Consider the following 27834-nt stretch of genomic DNA (forward strand, 5'->3'; position numbering starts at 1 on the left):
TCGGCCAGAGGGGCGCCGTGGAAAGCCTCTACATCGCTAAAGATGTGAAAATGGCGGAGCTACAAATGCTTCTGGAAGAGGAGATTCCAGCGGGACGGAGCGCTCTGCTGGACAGCTTCACCAACTTGGAACGAGTCGCGGAGTACTGCGAGAGTAACTATGTCCAGGTAGGAGTGACAAACGGGAGCCACGGCGGTGTCAGTGCGGTCCGAGCTCCGGCGGCACCGCACAGGAGCTAACCGTGGCTAACGCTAGCGCCGCTGCAGCCTGCTCTGTGCCGCTGCTCCTCATAAACACGGTCATATGGATGTGTTACATGTGTGTTACGAGTATGTTACATGTGTGTTACATGTGTGTGCCGAGCGCGAGGCCGGACACTGCGCTCTGCTTTCCGGCGGCCGCTGTCACTCTCTGCCGCGGGGTCTCACGGATGGTCGCTGTTGCTAATGTGTCTGTACATGGCTGCACCTCCTCCGCGTAGGTCTGCAGCCGGACACGGAGCTCGGTGCGCGGTTATAGCTCCGCGGCGGCGCGTCCCGTGTGTGTGCCGCAGCGGTGTCGCCCTGATTTATGGTGATGGAGCCCACCGTGTGCCCACCGTGTGCCCGGCTCTGCACACGGGTTTACAGAACACACCGGGTCAGTGTCCATGGTCAGCGGTCAGGGCTGAGGCCAGTGCAGGCGGTGACCGTGTGCTCTGGTTTAAATGCCCAACATCCTTCATGTCTGATGTTAACATGTTGGTGTAAAGTAGAAAGCTGTGAGTTTTGCTCTGTTTAAGTGCTACTAAACCCACAAACTGTAAAGGGGCGTGCGTGGGTTAGAATGTTGCTCTGCAGGTCATGTTCACAAACTTGTTTGATGTCATCCTCTAAAACACTACACTGATCACTCATTGTCACCCTGTAAGTTCCATTTGCAGTATTTAATTACCACTGCATCTGGATGTGACCCAGTCATACTTTAGCTAGGACCGACCTCCCAACAATTGAAAAATACACCAAAAGAACTACTGCATGTTCTCCCTGTCCTAAGCCAGATCTCTTTGATTGTATAAGTTCAGCCTTTACAGATCCAGACTTGTTACTTGTTGACTGACTGACTGACTGGGTCGTTTCTTCTCTTCGTGTGTATGTCCAGTCCCCGGACAAGCAGCGGGCTCTGGAAGAGACCAAGAACTACACCACCCAGTCCCTGGCCAGTGTGGCCTACCTGATCAACACTTTGGCCAACAATGTGCTCCAGATGCTGGACATCCAGGCGTCCCAGCTGCGCCGCATGGAGTCCTCCATCAACCACATCTCTCAGGTCTGACACGCACCTTCTGCTCATGTGGGTCAGGCACACACAGCCTGAAGACCCTTTTGGACTGTTGAATGTGATCCTTTTTAGCATGTCTTTGCAGCTATGAAGTAGGCCTGATGTTGTCATTCCACTTACTGCTTCAAGGGTTAATAGTGTATCGGCCCACATGACCCATTTCTCATGTGACATGTGTTTGTCAGACGGTGGACATCCACAAGGAGAAGGTGGCTCGCAGAGAGATTGGCATCCTCACCACCAACAAGAACACGTCCCGCACCCACAAAATCATTGCCCCCGCCAACCCAGAGAGGCCCGTGAGGTACATTCGCAAGCCCGTCGACTACAGCCTGCTGGACGACATGGGCCACGGGGTCAAGGTGGGCCAATCCTTTATCCCAAACCAAGAGTTGTACTTTATTGTTCAAATGTCTGATTGGATTTGTTAAAGTGGCAGTTTGCTTGTCCTGCTCCTGGCGCGTCCTCCTGCCTCACTAACCTCTGTCCTCTCTCTCTCGTGCTGCTTGGCTAACTCTTTACTCGCCTGTAGTGGTTGCAGCGGTTCAAGGTAAGACGTTTACAATGTGTGTGATTTGGATTTCTGTATGCTTTTTATTTCATCTTCAGTTTCGCCTTCATCATTCCTTCCGTTTCAATCAAAGCCAGTCGGGAAAATAATCCAGGTTTCTTTAGTTCCACTCAGGGCTTTAAGTCAAGTGTGTTTTTACCAATAAATGAATCAACCTTAAAATTCACATCTTTCAATCCTCAACTGTAAAGCCGTGCCCCTTCTCAGTTGATACAGATGTTATAGACTCTGCATCTATAGGGGTTATGTCACCTTCTTCATCTGCTGCCGAGCCCCTCTGGGAGCCCCTCTGGGAGCCCCTCTGGGAGCCCCTCTGGGAGCCCCTCTGAGAGCCCCTCTGAGAGCCCCTCTGAGAGCCCCTCTGGGAGCCCCTCTGAGAGCCCCTCTGAGAGCCCCGTGGTGGTTCTTAATCGCCGTTCACTTTTTTGGGAGCCTGTCAATCATTTCATGTCACTGTAACGCCACCAGACTTGACTCAGTGTTCACACACCTCGCTCTTCTTCACTCCAGGCCAGCGCTCAGAACATGAAAGCCGGAGGACTGCCCCGGACCACCCCCCCCACACAGAAGCCCCCGAGCCCCCCACTCACGGGGAAGGGCACACTCGGGTACGTAAACGCATCACATGCCCAGACAATTCAACGGTGGTCGGCGTTCTCCATACTCAGCCCAATGTCCAGACTTAAACCTCTGTAAAGCTAATCAATAGTTCCTGTACATTAGAGTAGTTCCTGTACAGTAGAGTAGTTCTTGTACATTAAATTAGTTCCTGTACATTAGAGTAGTTCCTGTACATTAGAGTAGTTCCTGTACATTAGATTAGTTCCTGTACATTAGAGTAGTTCCTGTACATTAGATTAGTTCCTGTACATTAGAGTAGTTCCTGTACAGTAGAGTAGTTCTTGTACATTAAATTAGTTCCTGTACATTAGAGTAGTTCCTGTACATTAGAGTAGGTCCTGTACAGTAGAGTAGTTCCTGTACATTAGAGTAGTTCCTGTACATTAGGGTGTACTGTCGGAGTGTTGTCTTGAGCTTCAGTGTTCAGCCCTAACGTGTGGTCACTGCCTTTGTGACGGCCAGTGATGATGTTGGTGTTGGTGTCCAGCCGCCTCACGCATGCCGGACGCTGGATCTCTGTCCATCCTCTCGGGCTGCGAGTGTACATCCACGTGTACATCCACGTGTACATCCACGTGTACATCCACGTGTACATCCACATCCACGTGTACATCCACGTGTACATCCACGTGTACGTGTACATCCACGTGTACATCCACATCCACGTGTACATCCACGTGTACATCCACATCCACGTGTACATCCACGTGTACATCCACGTGTACATCCACGTGTACATCCACGTGTACATCCACGTGTACATCCACGTGTACGTGTACATCCACGTGTACATCCACGTCCACGTGTACATCCACGTGTACATCCACATCCACGTGTACATCCACATCCACGTGTACATCCACGTGTACATCCACATCCACGTGTACATCCACGTGTACATCCACGTGTACATCCACGTCCACGTGTACATCCACGTGTACATCCACGTGTACATCCACGTGTACATCCACGTGTACGTGTACATCCACGTGTACATCCACGTGTACATCCACGTCCACGTGTACATCCACGTGTACATCCACGTCCACGTGTACATCCACGTGTACATCCACATCCACGTGTACATCCACGTGTACATCCACGTGTACGTGTACATCCACATCCACGTGTACATCCACATCCACGTGTACATCCACGTGTACATCCACATCCATATCTACATCCACGTGTACATCCACATCCATATCTACATCCACGTGTACATCCACATCCACGTGTACATCCACGTGTACGTGTACATCCACGTGTACGTGTACATCCATGTGTACGTGTACATCCACGTGTACGTCCACGTGTACATCCACGTGTACATCCACATCCACGTGTACATCCACGTGTACATCCACATCCACGTGTACATCCACGTGTACATCCACATCCACGTGTACATCCACGTGTACATCCTGTCTTACTGTTACATTCATTGGTCAGAGCTGGGTCACATGCTCAGAACAGTTAGATTCTTCTTTTCATTGACTTTTAAATGAGTCTTTACTGAGATGCTGTGGTCAGTGAGCTGAACAGACTTCAGGTCAAGAGGCCCTGTGGACGTCTTACACTGGCCCCACCCCTCTGGGCCTCATGCTCTGTAACCCCGCCCTCTGGGCCTCATGCTCTGTAACCCCGCCCTCTGGGCCTCATGCTCTGTAACCCCGCCCTCTGGGCCTCGTGCTCTGTAACCCCGCTCTCTGGGCCTCGTGCTCTGTAACCCCGCCCTCTGGGCCTCGTGCTCTGTAACCCCGCCCTCTGGGCCTCGTGCTCTGTAACCCCGCCCTCTGGGCCTCATGCTGCATTCATGTAGTCTTTGAAATTCTGAGAAGAATTTAATCATCCGACTTCCCAAAATCTGACAAACTGCTGAGAAATATGATCTCAGATAATTTTTGTATTGTACAATTTTTGTATTTGTATTGCCGATAACTTTCTTTGAGGGAGACATCTCTCGTCTCACTGGGAGAAGGTCCTGGGTTCGACTCCCGGGTGACCTGGGACCCTTTGCATGTTCTCCCCAATGTTAAAACGATGTTCGTTAATAAAGACAAAAGTTGTTTGTTTTTACCTTAAACCTTTAAAAACAATAGAAAGAAATAGTGTAGTGTTCAAGCCCATTTTCCTAGTTCAAATGAACGCAGCATCATACTCTTCAACCCCGCCCTTCACTGTCTCACTCCTAACCGCGCCCTCTGGACCTCCGACTCTAACCCCGCCCTCTGAATTTCTGACCCAGAGTATCCTTTGTATGCCACATGTTGTACCCCATTGTTTTTTTATTTTTAAGTTTGCACCTGTTTATCCACCTCCCCCACACACTCTGTGGATGCCCTGCCCCTCTCACAGGCGCCACTCCCCCTATAGGACACTCGAGCCGGTGCGTCCTCCCGTTGTACCTAACGACTACGTGTCAAGCCCGACACGCAACATGGTGCCTCCCCAGCAGAGCCCCGTCCGCACTGCATCTGTTAATCAGAGGAACCGCACGTACAGGTACCCCCAGCATGGTCTCCCTGCTCTTCTGTTAGCCTCTCCTAGCTTCTGCTAGCTTCTGTTTCTCTGCAGTTCTTTTGCTTGGTACTCCTGGACCCAGCACTCTGGCCCTGTCTCATCTAATGAGACACAGGGTGTCACCACGCCAGCCCAAGTGCTTCAAGCAGAAAAAAGTTAATTTAATTTAATTTGTGGCATCCTCTAATTCTAAAATAAGATGAATTCCATGCTATGTTAATTAAGAGCACCCTTCTCCTTGCCCAGACAACATAGATGATTGAAATGCCCAGTGCCTCTGACAGAGTAGTGCCCACCTGGGACGGAGTGGGTCTGAGATGAAGGGTTAGGGCTGTTCTAAGTGGAGGGTGTGCCCTGCTCCATCTTCATGTGTGTCTGCTGTAACACTCGCTCATGTCGCCTCCTCATCATGTCCAGTGTCTGTGGCTTCTGCTCCGTCTCACACACTTCTGTCTCACACACTTCTGTCTCACACACTTCTGTCTCACACACTTCTGTCTCACACACTTCTGTCTCACACACTTCTGTCTCACACACTTCTGTCTCACACACTTCTGTCTCACACACTTCCGTCTCACACACTTCCGTCTCACACACTTCTGTCTCACACACTTCTGTCTCACACACTTCCGTCTCACACACTTCCGTCTCACACACTTCCGTCTCACACACTTCCGTCTCACACACTTCCGTCTCACACACTTCCGTCTCACACACTTCCGTCTCACACACTTCCGTCTCACACACTTCCGTCTCACACACTTCTGTTTGCTCCTTTCTTTGCTCAAACTGACAGTTATTTACAGCGGTTTGGGTGTTGAATGACTAATTTAATAGAACAAGTTTCCAAAACTAAACCTTCCTCACTCCACATTTGAAAGTGCTGGGTCCTTCAGTAAATCCCACAATGCCCTCTGCTAATACTGGTAAAGCTGTACAAACGGTTTCATTATAAAACAAACCAAAGTGAATGTATTTTGGAAACTGCATGAAAGTGTGACATTTAAAATCCAAACCAACTGGTATCACACATGATTAGTACCGATAGTTGGCACTCAATATTCCGCACTGTGAATATTCAGTAGTTCCAGTATTGGCCGGGGGGCTCAGTCTCAGAGGGTCTGTAGGTAGACCTCAGCTCTTTGGACCCTGTCTCCATCTTCATGTCCCTGCGATTGGTCCTCACGCCTGTGTCTCCAGCAGTGGCAGCAGCGGGGGCAGCCACCCCAGCAGCAGCCGCAGCAGCAGCCGAGAGAACAGCGGCAGTGGGAGTGTGGGGATCCCCATCGCCGTGCCCACCCCCGCCCCGCCCGGAGTCTACCCAGGTAACCATTCTACTTCTGTTTATAGACCTGTGCCAGAGCACGAGAAGGACAGTGACCTCCACTAAAAGTACACTTACTTCAAATGAATATTATTCTAGTAGAAGTAAACTCAAATTCTCACCCAAGTAAAAGGAAATGTATTTGGTGAACATACTACTTAAAGGGGCTGTACCCAGTTTGTTTCTTGTTTAAAAAAAAAAAAAAAGAAAAAAAAGGAAAATGTGTCTTTTCCCAGCACAGAAATACTGTAAAAGCAGCTCCTGGAGGTAAATGAGACCACTGTGTGCTGTCTGCATCTAATTATAAATGCAGGAGGTGCGACTGACAGTAAACTCTGTTCTGACCTCGGACCACACAGTTAACCATTAGGACTGCTGCAAACACGTTTTTTTAAGGATTTGTTTGGACAGTTCCGTGTAGAACGGGGATGAGAGCGGGGCGGGTTTGAACTCTCACCCGGCGCTATCCAGTCGACCACGGAGCGCCACCGTTTTTTATAAGTACAGATTAAGTACAGCCCTTTAAGTTCTGATCAACTGTTTAAATTAGCTCAAGTTTGGAGTTGAACTAATCTGACAAAACATGAGATATGCACCAACGATGGTAATTCAAAAGCCTGTCTCACATGTGAAGCTAAAGTACAATCCTGTAGTCGTATTGTGTCCCTCTGACTCACCTGAGGCCAATGTATTTGTGTGAAACTCACTCTTTACTCTGTTTTCCACTTTACTCTCAAATCTCCTGGTTCAGCCACAGCCCCTTCCAACCCACCCAAACCCACTCCCAACACTGCCCCGGGGCCCCCCAACCCCGCGCTCGACGGCCCCCCAAAAGCCCCCAACGCCCCTGTAGACATCCCACCCGTCCCCCCACCCCCGCCCCAGCTCCCCGACAACACGGGCCCCTCTGCTTTTGGCAACCCGGCGCCAGGTGAGTGTGCGCAGCCAACCGCCTGGCTTCAGACCAGTCATGTGACCCTCCCCTCCACCGATCAGTGCTCATCCATCCTGTGCCCGCCCCCAGCCTGCGGCGCTCATGGCTCGTCACTGTGTGTGCGTCTGCATGACCATCAGCTTCACGTGTTCATTTTGCTTTCACACGTTCAGACTTTATGATGTATTATCCGTCACATTCTTCTGCCTTTTGCTTAAACATTTTATATTTACATGTTCAAATTGCCATAATATTGTCCAAATATTCTTGTTTTTTTATCCTGGTGAAGGCCTTTGCTTTAAAATGACCATTGACTTTGTTTACAATGTCACTTCCTGGTTTGACATGTCCAGCAAAAATGACCTAGGAGGTAATTATCTTCTGTTACTTAGCAACCAGACTGTAAACAAGGGCAAAAGTCGTCTTCTTCCTCTTTGGTGTTTTTATGGCGTGTTACGTTACCGCCGCCGACTGTAGTTGTACATCTTCATCTATTTAAATCATTAAATGGTTATTGACCAATAATTACACCTGACGACAAGTTTATTTTGTCAAATGATTGTTGTCCTAAAAAGGTGTAAGTTGCGTGCATAATTTTGATGGAATGGCACTTGTTGATGACATCAGAGGGATTCTGTTGTAGAACTCGGCTCTACTTCCTGTCATTTTCAACATTTTCAACATTTTCAACAACCAATTTCAAATTAATTTGTCAAATGTTCAACTCGACTGATGTAAAATGATGATTATTATTCACAGGGACAGTCTCAGCCAACGACGTCATAATGACAAAAACATGGAGTATGCCCTTTAATATTCAGACGGATTAGAGTTAGCATTTTGTTAGGCTAAAGACGTGTTCATTTACACGTTAACGATATCTCTTTTGACGTCGGCTGCTGAGAATCCCGTTGTATGTTTGAAGCTCTTTAGTCGTACATTTTGGCTCCAGGTAGTCATGGCGATGAGTTTTTAGCAGTCAAAATGATCCCATATTGTAAAATGTATGGAGTGCAGAACGTGTCCCCCGCTGCCCGCGCAGAACCATACGCTGCTGCTGCTGTTGTCATGGTAACTGTGTGAGAGTTCTGCGTTCTGACGTTCTGCTCCTGTCGACAGGGGCTCAGTTCTACAGCATGAACCGGCCGGCCCAGCAGCAGCCGGCCCAGAACCCCCCTGTGGGCGGCTCGCTCCCGTACCGCCGGCCCTCCTCGGTCACCGGGCAGCCCAACAACATGGTCCTCAACCAGAACCAGCTCAACGGAGGGCCGCACTTCGCCCAGAACCAAGGTGCCCCCGAGTGTGGGAGGGGAAAGGCCTGATGGACACGCCCCTCACACTTAAAGGACTAACATTACACATTTTTGAATTGTTACTGGCCTTTAAGCATGCTCTTTTACACAAATAAACCGTGACACTCAGGAGCACACATGACATCATATCGAGCAGGCGTTTCCCTTGTCAGGAATTGAGTCAGAGCTCCATCTACTGGCTGCAGAGGGAAGATAAACACGTGCTAGTTTCCCCCCGAAGCCTAACTGCACAAAAGATCTCTGAGCTCTAACTATGACATCACAAAGGGTTAGGGTGAGAAAAATTCAGAACAAAGTGTTTTTTGAGTCTCGGCGGGAGAGGAATTACAAACAGAATTCAACCTTTAAGCATGAATAAAGCTAAATACAACTCCAGGTCTGTTTTTGATGTTGGAACAGGGTTTATATGTCTCCATTTCTATCAAACTGAACTCATCTAGACTTACTTTGTGAGCATTGGCCTGACATGAGAATGTAATGTGTTCCCATCTTGGCCAAAGTACTTTTTTGCATACATGATTGACATGATTGACATGAGGCGTCTTTAGCTTTGCGCTCTTTGTAGAAACATCATCTGTGAAGGGGAAAAACCAACAAGAATCTGACATCTTCACGTGTGAATCCTTTTAGCACTAGATCATAGGGAATCGGGAAGGAAGCACGGACGCAAGTTACGAAATCCAAGATGGCGGCGACAGAGCCCGGTCCCGCTGTTACAGCAAAGGGAATCATTTCCTTAACCCCTAACCCTGAACCTAAGTTTTTGGAGTAGTTTGGAGACGAGGGGAAAAAACCTGTAAATGTTTGCTCACCTGTTCATCTGATCCAGCCTTTATTTTTAAGTTGAATAATGACAATGAATGAGGAAAGTTAGGTTTACTTCGTCTGGCTAAAACTAGTTTATACCATGGCTTTGTATTAGCAAAAGTGTAGCTAACTCATCCCAAAACAAACTAGACTGCAAAAAAAAGTTAAACTCAAAATGAATCAAGCTCCGTGCAGGAACCGAACCCACGAACTCCTTTGCGCCGTGTCTCTAACCATCAGGTCAACACATCTGATATATTATTCCTGCGAGACAGTAAATGTAGGTGGTGAGGGAGGCAAAATGGTGAACTGCAAGTGATTTGGGCCGAAAGAGGGCCGCCATTTTGGACTGTAACGTCCGGACGATAACATCCTTCCTGATTTCCTATGATCTACTGCTGACCGACCTTTCTGCCCTTTCCAGATGACTGTCCTCTTGTGCTGTCCTCTTGTGCTCTCCTCTTGTGCTCTCCTCTTGTTCTAACTGCTCTCTCTGCCGTTTGTCTGGTTGCTAGGCTCTCTGGCGCCCCCTCCGCCCTCCATGCAGATCACGCCTCAGCTGCCTCTGATGGGTTTTGTGGCCCGGGTGCAGGAGACCAGTAAGTGGTGCATGGGTGAATAATCACCTTCACAGCAGCCCAACAGCGCCACCTTCTGGGGTTGGACCAAAACATTCTGATGGCACACATGTTTACTCTCGGCCACGCCCTGAAGGTGCTGTGCCTGGTTTTTACTTGCAGAGGTCCAAATGTATTGTTCAATGATTTTATAAGTGCAAGTTTTGTCGTCAGTGTAAAACTAGCATTAGCATCTCCGCTCAACAGCGGCTCAGAATGAGTCTGCGGCAAAATAGATTGAACTTTATTACATGAAAAAAAAACAGGTACAGTCCCTTTTTTAAATGTTACATCGTTTATTTAGTTTGAAAACACTTGGCATTTATATTTCTCATCTTGTGTCTGTGTAACATTTCTGGCGCCCTCTGCTGGTAACGGTGTTGAGAGAATAATGTGGAGGACATGATGCCACGCCCTCGTGTCATGTTATAATAACAGGAACCAACATAGAAGCCTCCTTTCCTCGTCCATAATACCTGTGGTAAATGTCCCTCTGACCTCATCCTTTCCCTGACCGCAGTCTCGGACGCGCCCCCGCCGCCCCCGCCCTCAGACGAGCCGGTGTTTGAGGAGACCACCCCGCCCCCGCCCCCTCCGGAAGACTACGAGGATGATGAGGACGAGGACGAGTCGGCCGTGGTGGAGTACAGCGACCCCTACGCCGAGGAGGACCCGCCCTGGGCCCCGAGGACCTACATGGAGAAAGGTTTGTCAGCCGCCCACATAAACCATGTGGAAAGACAAATCCCGTGGTCATGGAACAGATGTCAGTTTGTTTGAGAAGGGTCAGAAACTAATGTACTCCAGATCTGAACCCCGGTGTCTCCAAACAGTGACGGAGACTCAGAACGTCTCATGATCTGTGGATCCGTTTAGTGACGTTAGACTTGTTCTCTCTGGTGTTGGGGACGTTAGACTTGTTCTCTCTGGTGTTGGGGACGTTAGACTTGTTCTCTCTGGTGTTGGGGACGTTAGACTTGTTGTCTCTGGTGTCGGGGACGTTAGACTTGTTGTCTCTGGTGTTGGGGACGTTAGACTTGTTCTCTCTGGTGTCGGGACGTTAGACTTGTTCTCTCTGGTGTCGGGGACGTTAGACTTGTTGTCTCTGGTGTTGGGGACGTTAGACTTGTTGTCTCTGGTGTTGGGGACGTTAGACTTGTTGTCTCTGGTGTTGGGGACGTTAGACTTGTTGTCTCTGGTGTTGGGGACGTTAGACTTGTTGTCTCTGGTGTTGGGGACGTTAGACTTGTTGTCTCTGGTGTCGGGGACGTTAGACTTGTTGTCTCTGGCGTTGTTGTCTCTGGTGTCGGGGACGTTAGACTTGTTGTCTCTGGTGTCGGGGACGTTAGACTTGTTCTCTCTGGTGTCGGGGACGTTAGACTTGTTCTCTCTGGTGTCGGGGACGTTAGACTTGTTCTCTCTGGTGTCGGGGACGTTAGACTTGTTGTCTCTGGTGTCGGGGACGTTAGACTTGTTCTCTCTGGTGTCGGGGACGTTAGACTTGTTCTCTCTGGTGTCGGGGACGTTAGACTTGTTGTCTCTGGTGTTGGGGACGTTAGACTTGTTCTCTCTGGTGTCGGGGACGTTAGACTTGTTCTCTCTGGTGTCGGGGACGTTAGACTTGTTCTCTCTGGTGTCGGGGACGTTAGACTTGTTCTCTCTGGTGTCGGGGACGTTAGACTTGTTGTCTCTGGTGTCGGGGACGTTAGACTTGTTCTCTCTGGTGTCGGGGACGTTAGACTTGTTGTCTCTGGTGTTGGGGACGTTAGACTTGTTGTCTCTGGTGTTGGGGACGTTAGACTTGTTGTCTCTGGTGTTGGGGACGTTAGACTTGTTGTCTCTGGTGTTGGGGACGTTAGACTTGTTGTCTCTGGTGTTGGGGACGTTAGACTTGTTCTCTCTGGTGTCGGGGACGTTAGACTTGTTGTCTCCGGTGTTGGGGACGTTAGACTTGTTGTCTCTGGTGTCGGGGACGTTAGACTTGTTGTCTCTGGCATTGTTGTCTCTGGTGTTGGGGACGTTAGACTTGTTCTCTCTGGTGTCGGGGACGTTAGACTTGTTGTCTCTGGTGTTGGGGACGTTAGACTTGTTGTCTCTGGTGTCGGGGACGTTAGACTTGTTGTCTCTGGTGTCGGGGACGTTAGACTTGTTGTCTCTGGTGTCGGGGACGTTAGACTTGTTGTCTCTGGTGTTGGGGACGTTAGACTTGTTGTCTCTGGCATTGTTGTCTCTGGTGTTGGGGACGTTAGACTTGTTGTCTCTGGTGTCGGGGACGTTAGACTTGTTGTCTCTGGTGTCGGGGACGTTAGACTTGTTCTCTCTGGTGTTGGGGACGTTAGACTTGTTCTCTCTGGTGTTGGGGACGTTAGACTTGTTGTCTCTGGTGTTGGGGACGTTAGACTTGTTGTCTTTGGTGTTGGGGACGTTAGACTTGTTGTCTCTGGTGTTGGGGACGTTAGACTTGTTGTCTCTGGTGTCGGGGACGTTAGACTTGTTCTCTCTGGCATTGTTGTCTCTGGTGTTGGGGACGTTAGACTTGTTGTCTCTGGTGTCGGGGACGTTAGACTTGTTGTCTCTGGTGTTGGGGACGTTAGACTTGTTGTCTCTGGTGTTGGGGACGTTAGACTTGTTCTCTCTGGTGTTGGGGACGTTAGACTTGTTGTCTCTGGTGTTGGGGACGTTAGACTTGTTGTCTCTGGTGTTGGGGACGTTAGACTTGTTGTCTCTGGTGTCGGGGACGTTAGACTTGTTGTCTCTGGTGTCGGGGACGTTAGACTTGTTGTCTCTGGTGTCGGGGACGTTAGACTTGTTGTCTCTGGTGTCGGGGACGTTAGACTTGTTGTCTCTGGTGTTGGGGACGTTAGACTTGTTGTCTCTGGCATTGTTGTCTCTGGTGTCGGGGACGTTAGACTTGTTGTCTCTGGTGTTGGGGATGTTAGACTTGTTGTCTCTGGTGTTGGGGACGTTAGACTTGTTGTCTCTGGTGTTGGGGACGTTAGACTTGTTGTCTCTGGTGTCGGGGACGTTAGACTTGTTGTCTCTGGTGTCGGGGACGTTAGACTTGTTGTCTCTGGTGTCGGGGACGTTAGACTTGTTGTCTCTGGTGTTGGGGACGTTAGACTTGTTGTCTCTGGCATTGTTGTCTCTGGTGTTGGGGACGTTAGACTTGTTGTCTCTGGTGTCGGGGACGTTAGACTTGTTCTCTCTGGTGTTGGGGACGTTAGACTTGTTCTCTCTGGTGTTGGGGACGTTAGACTTGTTGTCTCTGGTGTTGGGGACGTTAGACTTGTTGTCTCTGGTGTCGGGGACGTTAGACTTGTTGTCTCTGGTGTCGGGGACGTTAGACTTGTTGTCTCTGGTGTCGGGGACGTTAGACTTGTTGTCTCTGGTGTTGGGGACGTTAGACTTGTTGTCTCTGGTGTCGGGGACGTTAGACTTGTTGTCTCTGGTGTCGGGGACGTTAGACTTGTTGTCTCTGGTGTCGGGGACGTTAGACTTGTTGTCTCTGGTGTTGGGGACGTTAGACTTGTTGTCTCTGGTGTCGGGGACGTTAGACTTGTTGTCTCTGGTGTTGGGGACGTTAGACTTGTTGTCTCTGGTGTTGGGGACGTTAGACTTGTTGTCTCTGGTGTTGGGGACGTTAGACTTGTTCTCTCTGGTGTTGGGGACGTTAGACTTGTTGTCTCTGGTGTTGGGGACGTTAGACTTGTTGTCTCTGGTGTTGGGGACGTTAGACTTGTTGTCTCTGGTGTCGGGGACGTTAGACTTGTTGTCTCTGGTGTCGGGGACGTTAGACTTGTTGTCTCTGGTGTCGGGGACGTTAGACTTGTTGTCTCTGGTGTCGGGGACGTTAGACTTGTTGTCTCTGGTGTTGGGGACGTTAGACTTGTTGTCTCTGGCATTGTTGTCTCTGGTGTTGGGGACGTTAGACTTGTTGTCTCTGGTGTCGGGGACGTTAGACTTGTTCTCTCTGGTGTTGGGGACGTTAGACTTGTTCTCTCTGGTGTTGGGGACGTTAGACTTGTTGTCTCTGGTGTCGGGGACGTTAGACTTGTTGTCTCTGGTGTCGGGGACGTTAGACTTGTTGTCTCTGGTGTCGGGGACGTTAGACTTGTTGTCTCTGGTGTCGGGGACGTTAGACTTGTTGTCTCTGGTGTCGGGGACGTTAGACTTGTTGTCTCTGGCATTGTTGTCTCTGGTGTTGGGGACGTTAGACTTGTTGTCTCTGGTGTCGGGGACGTTAGACTTGTTCTCTCTGGTGTTGGGGACGTTAGACTTGTTGTCTCTGGCATTGTTGTCTCTGGTGTTGGGGACGTTAGACTTGTTGTCTCTGGTGTCGGGGACGTTAGACTTGTTGTCTCTGGTGTCGGGGACGTTAGACTTGTTGTCTCTGGTGTCGGGGACGTTAGACTTGTTGTCTCTGGTGTCGGGGACGTTAGACTTGTTCTCTCTGGTGTTGGGGACGTTAGACTTGTTGTCTCTGGCATTGTTGTCTCTGGTGTTGGGGACGTTAGACTTGTTGTCTCTGGTGTCGGGGACGTTAGACTTGTTGTCTCTGGTGTCGGGGACGTTAGACTTGTTCTCTCTGGTGTCGGGGACGTTAGACTTGTTGTCTCTGGTGTCGGGGACGTTAGACTTGTTGTCTCTGGTGTTGGGGACGTTAGACTTGTTGTCTCTGGTGTTGGGGACGTTAGACTTGTTGTCTCTGGCATTGTTGTCTCTGGTGTTGGGGACGTTAGACTTGTTGTCTCTGGTGTCGGGGACGTTAGACTTGTTCTCTCTGGTGTTGGGGACGTTAGACTTGTTCTCTCTGGTGTTGGGGACGTTAGACTTGTTGTCTCTGGTGTTGGGGACGTTAGACTTGTTGTCTTTGGTGTTGGGGACGTTAGACTTGTTGTCTCTGGTGTTGGGGACGTTAGACTTGTTGTCTCTGGTGTCGGGGACGTTAGACTTGTTGTCTCTGGTGTCGGGGACGTTAGACTTGTTCTCTCTGGCATTGTTGTCTCTGGTGTTGGGGACGTTAGACTTGTTGTCTCTGGTGTCGGGGACGTTAGACTTGTTGTCTCTGGTGTTGGGGACGTTAGACTTGTTCTCTCTGGTGTTGGGGACGTTAGACTTGTTGTCTCTGGTGTTGGGGACGTTAGACTTGTTGTCTCTGGTGTTGGGGACGTTAGACTTGTTGTCTCTGGTGTCGGGGACGTTAGACTTGTTGTCTCTGGTGTCGGGGACGTTAGACTTGTTGTCTCTGGTGTCGGGGACGTTAGACTTGTTGTCTCTGGTGTCGGGGACGTTAGACTTGTTGTCTCTGGTGTTGGGGACGTTAGACTTGTTGTCTCTGGCATTGTTGTCTCTGGTGTTGGGGACGTTAGACTTGTTGTCTCTGGTGTTGGGGACGTTAGACTTGTTCTCTCTGGTGTTGGGGACGTTAGACTTGTTCTCTCTGGTGTTGGGGACGTTAGACTTGTTGTCTCTGGTGTCGGGGACGTTAGACTTGTTGTCTCTGGTGTCGGGGACGTTAGACTTGTTGTCTCTGGTGTCGGGGACGTTAGACTTGTTGTCTCTGGTGTCGGGGACGTTAGACTTGTTGTCTCTGGTGTCGGGGACGTTAGACTTGTTGTCTCTGGTGTTGGGGACGTTAGACTTGTTGTCTCTGGTGTTGGGGACGTTAGACTTGTTGTCTCTGGCATTGTTGTCTCTGGTGTTGGGGACGTTAGACTTGTTGTCTCTGGTGTCGGGGACGTTAGACTTGTTGTCTCTGGCATTGTTGTCTCTGGTGTTGGGGACGTTAGACTTGTTGTCTCTGGCATTGTTGTCTCTGGTGTTGGGGACGTTAGACTTGTTGTCTCTGGTGTTGGGGACGTTAGACTTGTTGTCTCTGGTGTCGGGGACGTTAGACTTGTTCTCTCTGGTGTTGGGGACGTTAGACTTGTTGTCTCTGGTGTCGGGGACGTTAGACTTGTTGTCTCTGGTGTCGGGGACGTTAGACTTGTTGTCTCTGGTGTCGGGGACGTTAGACTTGTTCTCTCTGGTGTTGGGGACGTTAGACTTGTTGTCTCTGGCATTGTTGTCTCTGGTGTTGGGGACGTTAGACTTGTTGTCTCTGGTGTTGGGGACGTTAGACTTGTTGTCTCTGGTGTTGGGGACGTTAGACTTGTTGTCTCTGGTGTTGGGGACGTTAGACTTGTTGTCTCTGGTGTTGGGGACGTTAGACTTGTTGTCTCTGGTGTTGGGGACGTTAGACTTGTTGTCTCTGGTGTTGGGGACGTTAGACTTGTTGTCTCTGGTGTCGGGGACGTTAGACTTGTTGTCTCTGGTGTCGGGGACGTTAGACTTGTTGTCTCTGGTGTCGGGGACGTTAGACTTGTTGTCTCTGGTGTTGGGGACGTTAGACTTGTTGTCTCTGGTGTTGGGGACGTTAGACTTGTTGTCTCTGGTGTTGGGGACGTTAGACTTGTTGTCTCTGGTGTCGGGGACGTTAGACTTGTTGTCTCTGGTGTCGGGGACGTTAGACTTGTTGTCTCTGGTGTCGGGGACGTTAGACTTGTTGTCTCTGGTGTCGGGGACGTTAGACTTGTTGTCTCTGGTGTTGGGGACGTTAGACTTGTTGTCTCTGGTGTCGGGGACGTTAGACTTGTTGTCTCTGGTGTCGGGGACGTTAGACTTGTTGTCTCTGGTGTTGGGGACGTTAGACTTGTTGTCTCTGGCATTGTTGTCTCTGGTGTTGGGGACGTTAGACTTGTTGTCTCTGGTGTTGGGGATGTTAGACTTGTTGTCTCTGGTGTTGGGGACGTTAGACTTGTTGTCTCTGGTGTTGGGGACGTTAGACTTGTTGTCTCTGGTGTCGGGGACGTTAGACTTGTTGTCTCTGGTGTCGGGGACGTTAGACTTGTTCTCTCTGGCATTGTTGTCTCTGGTGTTGGGGACGTTAGACTTGTTGTCTCTGGTGTCGGGGACGTTAGACTTGTTGTCTCTGGTGTTGGGGACGTTAGACTTGTTGTCTCTGGTGTTGGGGACGTTAGACTTGTTCTCTCTGGTGTTGGGGACGTTAGACTTGTTGTCTCTGGTGTTGGGGACGTTAGACTTGTTGTCTCTGGTGTTGGGGACGTTAGACTTGTTGTCTCTGGTGTCGGGGACGTTAGACTTGTTGTCTCTGGTGTCGGGGACGTTAGACTTGTTGTCTCTGGTGTCGGGGACGTTAGACTTGTTGTCTCTGGTGTCGGGGACGTTAGACTTGTTGTCTCTGGTGTTGGGGACGTTAGACTTGTTGTCTCTGGCATTGTTGTCTCTGGTGTTGGGGACGTTAGACTTGTTGTCTCTGGTGTCGGGGACGTTAGACTTGTTCTCTCTGGTGTTGGGGACGTTAGACTTGTTCTCTCTGGTGTTGGGGACGTTAGACTTGTTGTCTCTGGTGTCGGGGACGTTAGACTTGTTGTCTCTGGTGTCGGGGACGTTAGACTTGTTGTCTCTGGTGTCGGGGACGTTAGACTTGTTGTCTCTGGTGTCGGGGACGTTAGACTTGTTGTCTCTGGTGTCGGGGACGTTAGACTTGTTGTCTCTGGTGTCGGGGACGTTAGACTTGTTGTCTCTGGCATTGTTGTCTCTGGTGTTGGGGACGTTAGACTTGTTGTCTCTGGTGTCGGGGACGTTAGACTTGTTCTCTCTGGTGTTGGGGACGTTAGACTTGTTGTCTCTGGCATTGTTGTCTCTGGTGTTGGGGACGTTAGACTTGTTGTCTCTGGTGTCGGGGACGTTAGACTTGTTGTCTCTGGTGTCGGGGACGTTAGACTTGTTGTCTCTGGTGTCGGGGACGTTAGACTTGTTGTCTCTGGTGTCGGGGACGTTAGACTTGTTCTCTCTGGTGTTGGGGACGTTAGACTTGTTGTCTCTGGCATTGTTGTCTCTGGTGTTGGGGACGTTAGACTTGTTGTCTCTGGTGTCGGGGACGTTAGACTTGTTGTCTCTGGTGTCGGGGACGTTAGACTTGTTCTCTCTGGTGTCGGGGACGTTAGACTTGTTGTCTCTGGTGTCGGGGACGTTAGACTTGTTGTCTCTGGTGTTGGGGACGTTAGACTTGTTGTCTCTGGTGTTGGGGACGTTAGACTTGTTGTCTCTGGTGTTGGGGACGTTAGACTTGTTGTCTCTGGCATTGTTGTCTCTGGTGTTGGGGACGTTAGACTTGTTGTCTCTGGTGTCGGGGACGTTAGACTTGTTCTCTCTGGTGTTGGGGACGTTAGACTTGTTGTCTCTGGTGTTGGGGACGTTAGACTTGTTGTCTTTGGTGTTGGGGACGTTAGACTTGTTGTCTCTGGTGTTGGGGACGTTAGACTTGTTGTCTCTGGTGTCGGGGACGTTAGACTTGTTGTCTCTGGTGTCGGGGACGTTAGACTTGTTGTCTCTGGTGTTGGGGACGTTAGACTTGTTGTCTCTGGCATTGTTGTCTCTGGTGTTGGGGACGTTAGACTTGTTGTCTCTGGTGTCGGGGACGTTAGACTTGTTGTCTCTGGTGTCGGGGACGTTAGACTTGTTCTCTCTGGCATTGTTGTCTCTGGTGTTGGGGACGTTAGACTTGTTGTCTCTGGTGTCGGGGACGTTAGACTTGTTGTCTCTGGTGTTGGGGACGTTAGACTTGTTGTCTCTGGTGTTGGGGACGTTAGACTTGTTCTCTCTGGTGTTGGGGACGTTAGACTTGTTGTCTCTGGTGTTGGGGACGTTAGACTTGTTGTCTCTGGTGTTGGGGACGTTAGACTTGTTGTCTCTGGTGTCGGGGACGTTAGACTTGTTGTCTCTGGTGTCGGGGACGTTAGACTTGTTGTCTCTGGTGTCGGGGACGTTAGACTTGTTGTCTCTGGTGTCGGGGACGTTAGACTTGTTGTCTCTGGTGTTGGGGACGTTAGACTTGTTGTCTCTGGCATTGTTGTCTCTGGTGTTGGGGACGTTAGACTTGTTGTCTCTGGTGTCGGGGACGTTAGACTTGTTCTCTCTGGTGTTGGGGACGTTAGACTTGTTCTCTCTGGTGTTGGGGACGTTAGACTTGTTGTCTCTGGTGTCGGGGACGTTAGACTTGTTGTCTCTGGTGTCGGGGACGTTAGACTTGTTGTCTCTGGTGTCGGGGACGTTAGACTTGTTGTCTCTGGTGTCGGGGACGTTAGACTTGTTGTCTCTGGTGTCGGGGACGTTAGACTTGTTGTCTCTGGTGTCGGGGACGTTAGACTTGTTGTCTCTGGCATTGTTGTCTCTGGTGTTGGGGACGTTAGACTTGTTGTCTCTGGTGTCGGGGACGTTAGACTTGTTCTCTCTGGTGTTGGGGACGTTAGACTTGTTGTCTCTGGCATTGTTGTCTCTGGTGTTGGGGACGTTAGACTTGTTGTCTCTGGTGTCGGGGACGTTAGACTTGTTGTCTCTGGTGTCGGGGACGTTAGACTTGTTGTCTCTGGTGTCGGGGACGTTAGACTTGTTGTCTCTGGTGTCGGGGACGTTAGACTTGTTCTCTCTGGTGTTGGGGACGTTAGACTTGTTGTCTCTGGCATTGTTGTCTCTGGTGTTGGGGACGTTAGACTTGTTGTCTCTGGTGTCGGGGACGTTAGACTTGTTGTCTCTGGTGTCGGGGACGTTAGACTTGTTCTCTCTGGTGTCGGGGACGTTAGACTTGTTGTCTCTGGTGTCGGGGACGTTAGACTTGTTGTCTCTGGTGTTGGGGACGTTAGACTTGTTGTCTCTGGTGTTGGGGACGTTAGACTTGTTGTCTCTGGCATTGTTGTCTCTGGTGTTGGGGACGTTAGACTTGTTGTCTCTGGTGTTGGGGACGTTAGACTTGTTGTCTTTGGTGTTGGGGACGTTAGACTTGTTGTCTCTGGTGTTGGGGACGTTAGACTTGTTGTCTCTGGTGTCGGGGACGTTAGACTTGTTGTCTCTGGTGTCGGGGACATTAGACTTGTTCTCTCTGGCATTGTTGTCTCTGGTGTTGGGGACGTTAGACTTGTTGTCTCTGGTGTCGGGGACATTAGACTTGTTCTCTCTGGCATTGTTGTCTCTGGTGTTGGGGACGTTAGACTTGTTGCCTCTGGTGTTGGGGACGTTAGACTTGTTCTCTCTGGTGTTGGGGACGTTAGACTTGTTGTCTCTGGTGTTGGGGACGTTAGACTTGTTGTCTCTGGTGTTGGGGACGTTAGACTTGTTGTCTCTGGTGTCGGGGACGTTAGACTTGTTGTCTCTGGTGTCGGGGACGTTAGACTTGTTGTCTCTGGTGTCGGGGACGTTAGACTTGTTGTCTCTGGTGTCGGGGACGTTAGACTTGTTGTCTCTGGTGTCGGGGACGTTAGACTTGTTGTCTCTGGTGTTGGGGACGTTAGACTTGTTGTCTCTGGCATTGTTGTCTCTGGTGTTGGGGACGTTAGACTTGTTGTCTCTGGTGTTGGGGACGTTAGACTTGTTCTCTCTGGTGTTGGGGACGTTAGACTTGTTCTCTCTGGTGTTGGGGACGTTAGACTTGTTGTCTCTGGTGTCGGGGACGTTAGACTTGTTGTCTCTGGTGTCGGGGACGTTAGACTTGTTGTCTCTGGTGTCGGGGACGTTAGACTTGTTGTCTCTGGTGTCGGGGACGTTAGACTTGTTGTCTCTGGTGTCGGGGACGTTAGACTTGTTGTCTCTGGTGTTGGGGACGTTAGACTTGTTGTCTCTGGTGTTGGGGACGTTAGACTTGTTGTCTCTGGTGTCGGGGACGTTAGACTTGTTGTCTCTGGCATTGTTGTCTCTGGTGTTGGGGACGTTAGACTTGTTGTCTCTGGTGTTGGGGACGTTAGACTTGTTGTCTCTGGTGTTGGGGACGTTAGACTTGTTGTCTCTGGTGTCGGGGACGTTAGACTTGTTCTCTCTGGTGTTGGGGACGTTAGACTTGTTGTCTCTGGTGTCGGGGACGTTAGACTTGTTGTCTCTGGTGTCGGGGACGTTAGACTTGTTGTCTCTGGCATTGTTGTCTCTGGTGTTGGGGACGTTAGACTTGTTGTCTCTGGTGTTGGGGACGTTAGACTTGTTGTCTCTGGTGTTGGGGACGTTAGACTTGTTGTCTCTGGTGTTGGGGACGTTAGACTTGTTCTCTCTGGTGTCGGGGACGTTAGACTTGTTGTCTCTGGTGTCGGGGACGTTAGACTTGTTGTCTCTGGTGTCGGGGACGTTAGACTTGTTCTCTCTGGTGTTGGGGACGTTAGACTTGTTGTCTCTGGCATTGTTGTCTCTGGTGTTGGGGACGTTAGACTTGTTGTCTCTGGTGTTGGGGACGTTAGACTTGTTGTCTCTGGTGTTGGGGACGTTAGACTTGTTCTCTCTGGTGTTGGGGACGTTAGACTTGTTGTCTCTGGTGTTGGGGACGTTAGACTTGTTGTCTCTGGTGTTGGGGACGTTAGACTTGTTGTCTCTGGTGTTGGGGACGTTAGACTTGTTGTCTCTGGTGTCGGGGACGTTAGACTTGTTGTCTCTGGTGTCGGGGACGTTAGACTTGTTGTCTCTGGTGTTGGGGACGTTAGACTTGTTGTCTCTGGTGTTGGGGACGTTAGACTTGTTGTCTCTGGTGTTGGGGACGTTAGACTTGTTGTCTCTGGTGTCGGGGACGTTAGACTTGTTGTCTCTGGTGTCGGGGACGTTAGACTTGTTGTCTCTGGTGTCGGGGACGTTAGACTTGTTGTCTCTGGTGTCGGGGACGTTAGACTTGTTGTCTCTGGTGTCGGGGACGTTAGACTTGTTCTCTCTGGTGTTGGGGACGTTAGACTTGTTGTCTCTGGTGTCGGGGACGTTAGACTTGTTGTCTCTGGTGTTGGGGACGTTAGACTTGTTCTCTCTGGTGTTGGGGACGTTAGACTTGTTGTCTCTGGTGTTGGGGACGTTAGACTTGTTGTCTCTGGTGTCGGGGACGTTAGACTTGTTGTCTCTGGTGTCGGGGACGTTAGACTTGTTGTCTCTGGTGTCGGGGACGTTAGACTTGTTGTCTCTGGTGTCGGGGACGTTAGACTTGTTGTCTCTGGCATTGTTGTCTCTGGTGTTGGGGACGTTAGACTTGTTGTCTCTGGTGTCGGGGACGTTAGACTTGTTCTCTCTGGTGTTGGGGACGTTAGACTTGTTGTCTCTGGCATTGTTGTCTCTGGTGTTGGGGACGTTAGACTTGTTGTCTCTGGTGTCGGGGACGTTAGACTTGTTGTCTCTGGTGTCGGGGACGTTAGACTTGTTGTCTCTGGTGTCGGGGACGTTAGACTTGTTGTCTCTGGTGTCGGGGACGTTAGACTTGTTCTCTCTGGTGTTGGGGACGTTAGACTTGTTGTCTCTGGCATTGTTGTCTCTGGTGTTGGGGACGTTAGACTTGTTGTCTCTGGTGTCGGGGACGTTAGACTTGTTGTCTCTGGTGTCGGGGACGTTAGACTTGTTCTCTCTGGTGTCGGGGACGTTAGACTTGTTGTCTCTGGTGTCGGGGACGTTAGACTTGTTGTCTCTGGTGTTGGGGACGTTAGACTTGTTGTCTCTGGTGTTGGGGACGTTAGACTTGTTGTCTCTGGCATTGTTGTCTCTGGTGTTGGGGACGTTAGACTTGTTGTCTCTGGTGTTGGGGACGTTAGACTTGTTGTCTTTGGTGTTGGGGACGTTAGACTTGTTGTCTCTGGTGTTGGGGACGTTAGACTTGTTGTCTCTGGTGTCGGGGACGTTAGACTTGTTGTCTCTGGTGTCGGGGACATTAGACTTGTTCTCTCTGGCATTGTTGTCTCTGGTGTTGGGGACGTTAGACTTGTTGTCTCTGGTGTCGGGGACATTAGACTTGTTCTCTCTGGCATTGTTGTCTCTGGTGTTGGGGACGTTAGACTTGTTGCCTCTGGTGTTGGGGACGTTAGACTTGTTCTCTCTGGTGTTGGGGACGTTAGACTTGTTGTCTCTGGTGTTGGGGACGTTAGACTTGTTGTCTCTTGTGTTGGGGACGTTAGACTTGTTGTCTCTGGTGTCGGGGACGTTAGACTTGTTGTCTCTGGTGTCGGGGACGTTAGACTTGTTGTCTCTGGTGTCGGGGACGTTAGACTTGTTGTCTCTGGTGTCGGGGACGTTAGACTTGTTGTCTCTGGTGTCGGGGACGTTAGACTTGTTGTCTCTGGTGTTGGGGACGTTAGACTTGTTGTCTCTGGCATTGTTGTCTCTGGTGTTGGGGACGTTAGACTTGTTGTCTCTGGTGTTGGGGACGTTAGACTTGTTCTCTCTGGTGTTGGGGACGTTAGACTTGTTCTCTCTGGTGTTGGGGACGTTAGACTTGTTGTCTCTGGTGTCGGGGACGTTAGACTTGTTGTCTCTGGTGTCGGGGACGTTAGACTTGTTGTCTCTGGTGTCGGGGACGTTAGACTTGTTGTCTCTGGTGTCGGGGACGTTAGACTTGTTGTCTCTGGTGTCGGGGACGTTAGACTTGTTGTCTCTGGTGTTGGGGACGTTAGACTTGTTGTCTCTGGTGTTGGGGACGTTAGACTTGTCTCTGGTGTCGGGGACGTTAGACTTGTTGTCTCTGGCATTGTTGTCTCTGGTGTTGGGGACGTTAGACTTGTTGTCTCTGGTGTTGGGGACGTTAGACTTGTTGTCTCTGGTGTTGGGGACGTTAGACTTGTTGTCTCTGGTGTCGGGGACGTTAGACTTGTTCTCTCTGGTGTTGGGGACGTTAGACTTGTTGTCTCTGGTGTCGGGGACGTTAGACTTGTTGTCTCTGGTGTCGGGGACGTTAGACTTGTTGTCTCTGGCATTGTTGTCTCTGGTGTTGGGGACGTTAGACTTGTTGTCTCTGGTGTTGGGGACGTTAGACTTGTTGTCTCTGGTGTTGGGGACGTTAGACTTGTTCTCTCTGGTGTCGGGGACGTTAGACTTGTTGTCTCTGGTGTCGGGGACGTTAGACTTGTTGTCTCTGGTGTCGGGGACGTTAGACTTGTTCTCTCTGGTGTTGGGGACGTTAGACTTGTTGTCTCTGGCATTGTTGTCTCTGGTGTTGGGGACGTTAGACTTGTTGTCTCTGGTGTTGGGGACGTTAGACTTGTTGTCTCTGGTGTTGGGGACGTTAGACTTGTTCTCTCTGGTGTCGGGGACGTTAGACTTGTTGTCTCTGGTGTCGGGGACGTTAGACTTGTTGTCTCTGGTGTCGGGGACGTTAGACTTGTTGTCTCTGGTGTTGGGGACGTTAGACTTGTTGTCTCTGGTGTTGGGGATGTTAGACTTGTTGTCTCTGGTGTTGGGGACGTTAGACTTGTTGTCTCTGGTGTCGGGGACGTTAGACTTGTTGTCTCTGGTGTCGGGGACGTTAGACTTGTTGTCTCTGGCGTTGTTGTCTCTGGTGTCGGGGACGTTAGACTTGTTCTCTCTGGTGTCGGGGACGTTAGACTTGTTCTCTCTGGTGTCGGGGACGTTAGACTTGTTGTCTCTGGTGTCGGGGACGTTAGACTTGTTCTCTCTGGTGTTGGGGACGTTAGACTTGTTCTCTCTGGTGTCGGGGACGTTAGACTTGTTGTCTCTGGTGTCGGGGACGTTAGACTTGTTGTCTCTGGTGTCGGGGACGTTAGACTTGTTCTCTTTGGTGTCGGGGACGTTAGACTTGTTGTCTCTGGTGTCGGGGACGTTAGACTTGTTCTCTCTGGTGTCTGGGACGTTAGACTTGTTCTCTCTGGTGTCGGGGACGTTAGACTTGTTGTCTCTGGTGTTGGGGACGTTAGACTTGTTGTCTCTGGTGTTGGGGACGTTAGACTTGTTGTCTCTGGTGTTGGGGACGTTAGACTTGTTGTCTCTGGTGTTGGGGACGTTAGACTTGTTGTCTCTGGTGTTGGGGACGTTAGACTTGTTGTCTCTGGTGTTGGGGACGTTAGACTTGTTCTCTCTGGTGTCGGGGACGTTAGACTTGTTGTCTCCGGTGTTGGGGACGTTAGACTTGTTGTCTCTGGTGTCGGGGACGTTAGACTTGTTGTCTCTGGTGTCGGGGACGTTAGACTTGTTGTCTCTGGTGTCGGGGACGTTAGACTTGTTCTCTCTGGTGTCGGGGACGTTAGACTTGTTGTCTCCGGTGTTGGGGACGTTAGACTTGTTGTCTCTGGTGTCGGGGACGTTAGACTTGTTGTCTCTGGTGTTGGGGACGTTAGACTTGTTGTCTCTGGTGTCGGGGACGTTAGACTTGTTGTCTCTGGTGTCGGGGACGTTAGACTTGTTGTCTCTGGTGTTGGGGACGTTAGACTTGTTGTCTCTGGTGTCGGGGACGTTAGACTTGTTGTCTCTGGTGTCGGGGACGTTAGACTTGTTGTCTCTGGTGTCGGGGACGTTAGACTTGTTGTCTCTGGTGTTGGGGACGTTAGACTTGTTGTCTCTGGCATTGTTGTCTCTGGTGTTGGGGACGTTAGACTTGTTGTCTCTGGTGTCGGGGACGTTAGACTTGTTGTCTCTGGTGTTGGGGACGTTAGACTTGTTCTCTCTGGTGTTGGGGACGTTAGACTTGTTCTCTCTGGTGTTGGGGACGTTAGACTTGTTGTCTCTGGTGTCGGGGACGTTAGACTTGTTGTCTCCGGTGTTGGGGACGTTAGACTTGTTGTCTCTGGCATTGTTGTCTCTGGTGTCGGGGACGTTAGACTTGTTGTCTCTGGTGTTGGGGATGTTAGACTTGTTGTCTCTGGTGTTGGGGACGTTAGACTTGTTGTCTCTGGTGTTGGGGACGTTAGACTTGTTCTCTCTGGTGTTGGGGACGTTAGACTTGTTGTCTCTGGTGTTGGGGACGTTAGACTTGTTGTCTCTGGTGTCGGGGACGTTAGACTTGTTGTCTCTGGTGTTGGGGACGTTAGACTTGTTGTCTCTGGTGTCGGGGACGTTAGACTTGTTCTCTCTGGTGTCGGGGACGTTAGACTTGTTGTCTCTGGTGTCGGGGACGTTAGACTTGTTGTCTCTGGTGTCGGGGACGTTAGACTTGTTGTCTCTGGTGTTGGGGACGTTAGACTTGTTGTCTCTGGTGTCGGGGACGTTAGACTTGTTGTCTCTGGTGTCGGGGACGTTAGACTTGTTCTCTCTGGTGTCGGGGACGTTAGACTTGTTGTCTCTGGTGTCGGGGACGTTAGACTTGTTCTCTCTGGTGTTGGGGACGTTAGACTTGTTGTCTCTGGTGTCGGGGACGTTAGACTTGTTGTCTCTGGTGTCGGGGACGTTAGACTTGTTCTCTCTGGTGTCGGGGACGTTAGACTTGTTGTCTCTGGTGTCGGGGACGTTAGACTTGTTCTCTCTGGTGTTGGGGACGTTAGACTTGTTGTCTCTGGTGTCGGGGACGTTAGACTTGTTGTCTCTGGTGTCGGGGACGTTAGACTTGTTCTCTCTGGTGTCGGGGACGTTAGACTTGTTGTCTCTGGTGTCGGGGACGTTAGACTTGTTCTCTCTGGTGTCGGGGACGTTAGACTTGTTGTCTCTGGTGTTGGGGACGTTAGACTTGTTCTCTCTGGTGTCGGGGACGCTAGACTTGTTGTCTCTGGTGTCGGGGACGTTAGACTTGTTGTCTCTGGTGTCGGGGACGTTAGACTTGTTGTCTCTGGTGTCGGGGACGTTAGACTTGTTGTCTCTGGTGTCGGGGACGTTAGACTTGTTGTCTCTGGTGTCGGGGACGTTAGACTTGTTGTCTCTGGTGTCGGGGACGTTAGACTTGTTGTCTCTGGTGTCGGGGACGTTAGACACAAATGCCAGTTAAACCATTCAGTTAATGACATATTTTATTTGCTAAACGAGTGCTGTAAAAGCCGTTGGTCTCATTGGTCCGGCGTGAGTCGTGAGCGAGCTGGTTTCGGTGCTTCATAGACGTGCAGAGGGTGACCGCTCGTGTGGCGGTCAGGGGCCTTGACCGACTGGACGCTTGTCTCCGCAGTGGTGGCCATCTACGACTACGCGCGCGACAAGGAGGACGAGCTGTCGTTCCAGGAGGGCGCCATCATCTACGTCATCAAGAAGAACGACGACGGCTGGTACGAGGGCGTCATGAACGGCACCACGGGCCTGTTCCCCGGCAACTATGTGGAGTCCATCATGCACTACGCCGACTGAACAGCGCCCCCTACGTCCCAGCGCCGACACCACTACAGAACACTCCCCCTTTTCTTGTTTCTCCAATCTCAAAATGTGAGTTTTTTTGTTCGTTTGCGTTCAAGTTACAGCCACTACCGCGGATCTTACTTTATAGTTTCAGCCCGTTTAGTCCTCGTCTTGAACTGTATTTATTTCTGGAGATGATATTGTGAGCGGTTTTCCGGGCGGCTGAGAGCGCTGCGCTTTTGGAGGTTAAAAAAAAAAGAAGAAGAAGAAGAAGAAGCAGCAGCGGCAACTAAAAAGGGCTGGAGGACATTGCCTTGTTGTAGATTTTTTTCCGTAACACTCCATTCTACAGACTTTTTACACACAACACCTCTTTCAGACACGTAACGACGAGGGGGAAAAAAGACAAATGTCGGGCGTGGCTCCTCAGCCAGAGCCAGAGCTCCAACAGAAGCACACAAGAAGTGGGATGAGCGCGGGTCCATTTCTCTGACTCATTGTACGCAGTTGAATGTCGTTTTGTGTGGCGGTGGTGTACAAAGGTCAAACAGTGAACCAATGAAGGATGCGCCCTGGAACAGCTCCCTCTGGAGGCCGTCCTGAACACCTGCGGGGTCCGGAGGCGGAGTCCAGAGGCGGGGTCCAGAGGCGAGCGCCAGGCTGCACATTTAAATGGGAAATGCTTTTTATTTTTTGCTCTGATGGTTAATGTCTTAATATTTTTTTAATATGTTGTGGTTTGTTTTTATTCTTTTTTA

At 50.4% G+C, this 27834-nt stretch overlaps 1 protein-coding gene across 21 annotated transcripts; it reads left to right on the top strand.

Moving 5' to 3' along the window:
* abi2b (abl-interactor 2b) lies at positions 1-27471 on the top strand. 21 transcript variants are annotated; one of them, XM_072448389.1, is made up of 12 exons: positions 1-167; positions 1141-1308; positions 1506-1682; positions 1853-1870; positions 2402-2499; positions 4871-5017; positions 6236-6360; positions 7111-7290; positions 8413-8583; positions 9929-10012; positions 10551-10736; positions 26913-27471. In XM_072448389.1, exons 1-12 carry the CDS (start codon positions 51-53, stop codon positions 27086-27088), a joined length of 1647 nt encoding a protein of 548 aa, XP_072304490.1. In that variant the 5' UTR covers positions 1-50; the 3' UTR covers positions 27089-27471. The 21 variants fall into 21 exon arrangements, with proteins under 21 accessions (XP_072304490.1, XP_072304496.1, XP_072304507.1 ...); XM_072448395.1 differs by having other exon boundaries at positions 6239-6360; XM_072448406.1 differs by having other exon boundaries at positions 4889-5017.
* The last annotated feature ends 363 nt before the right edge of the window (positions 27472-27834 follow it).

Source organism: Eucyclogobius newberryi, unplaced genomic scaffold (assembly GCF_026437365.1).
Source record: "Eucyclogobius newberryi isolate DKJ021-1_F unplaced genomic scaffold, fEucNew1.0.hap1 SCAF_1, whole genome shotgun sequence".
NCBI classification, from domain to species: domain Eukaryota; kingdom Metazoa; phylum Chordata; class Actinopteri; order Gobiiformes; family Gobiidae; genus Eucyclogobius; species Eucyclogobius newberryi.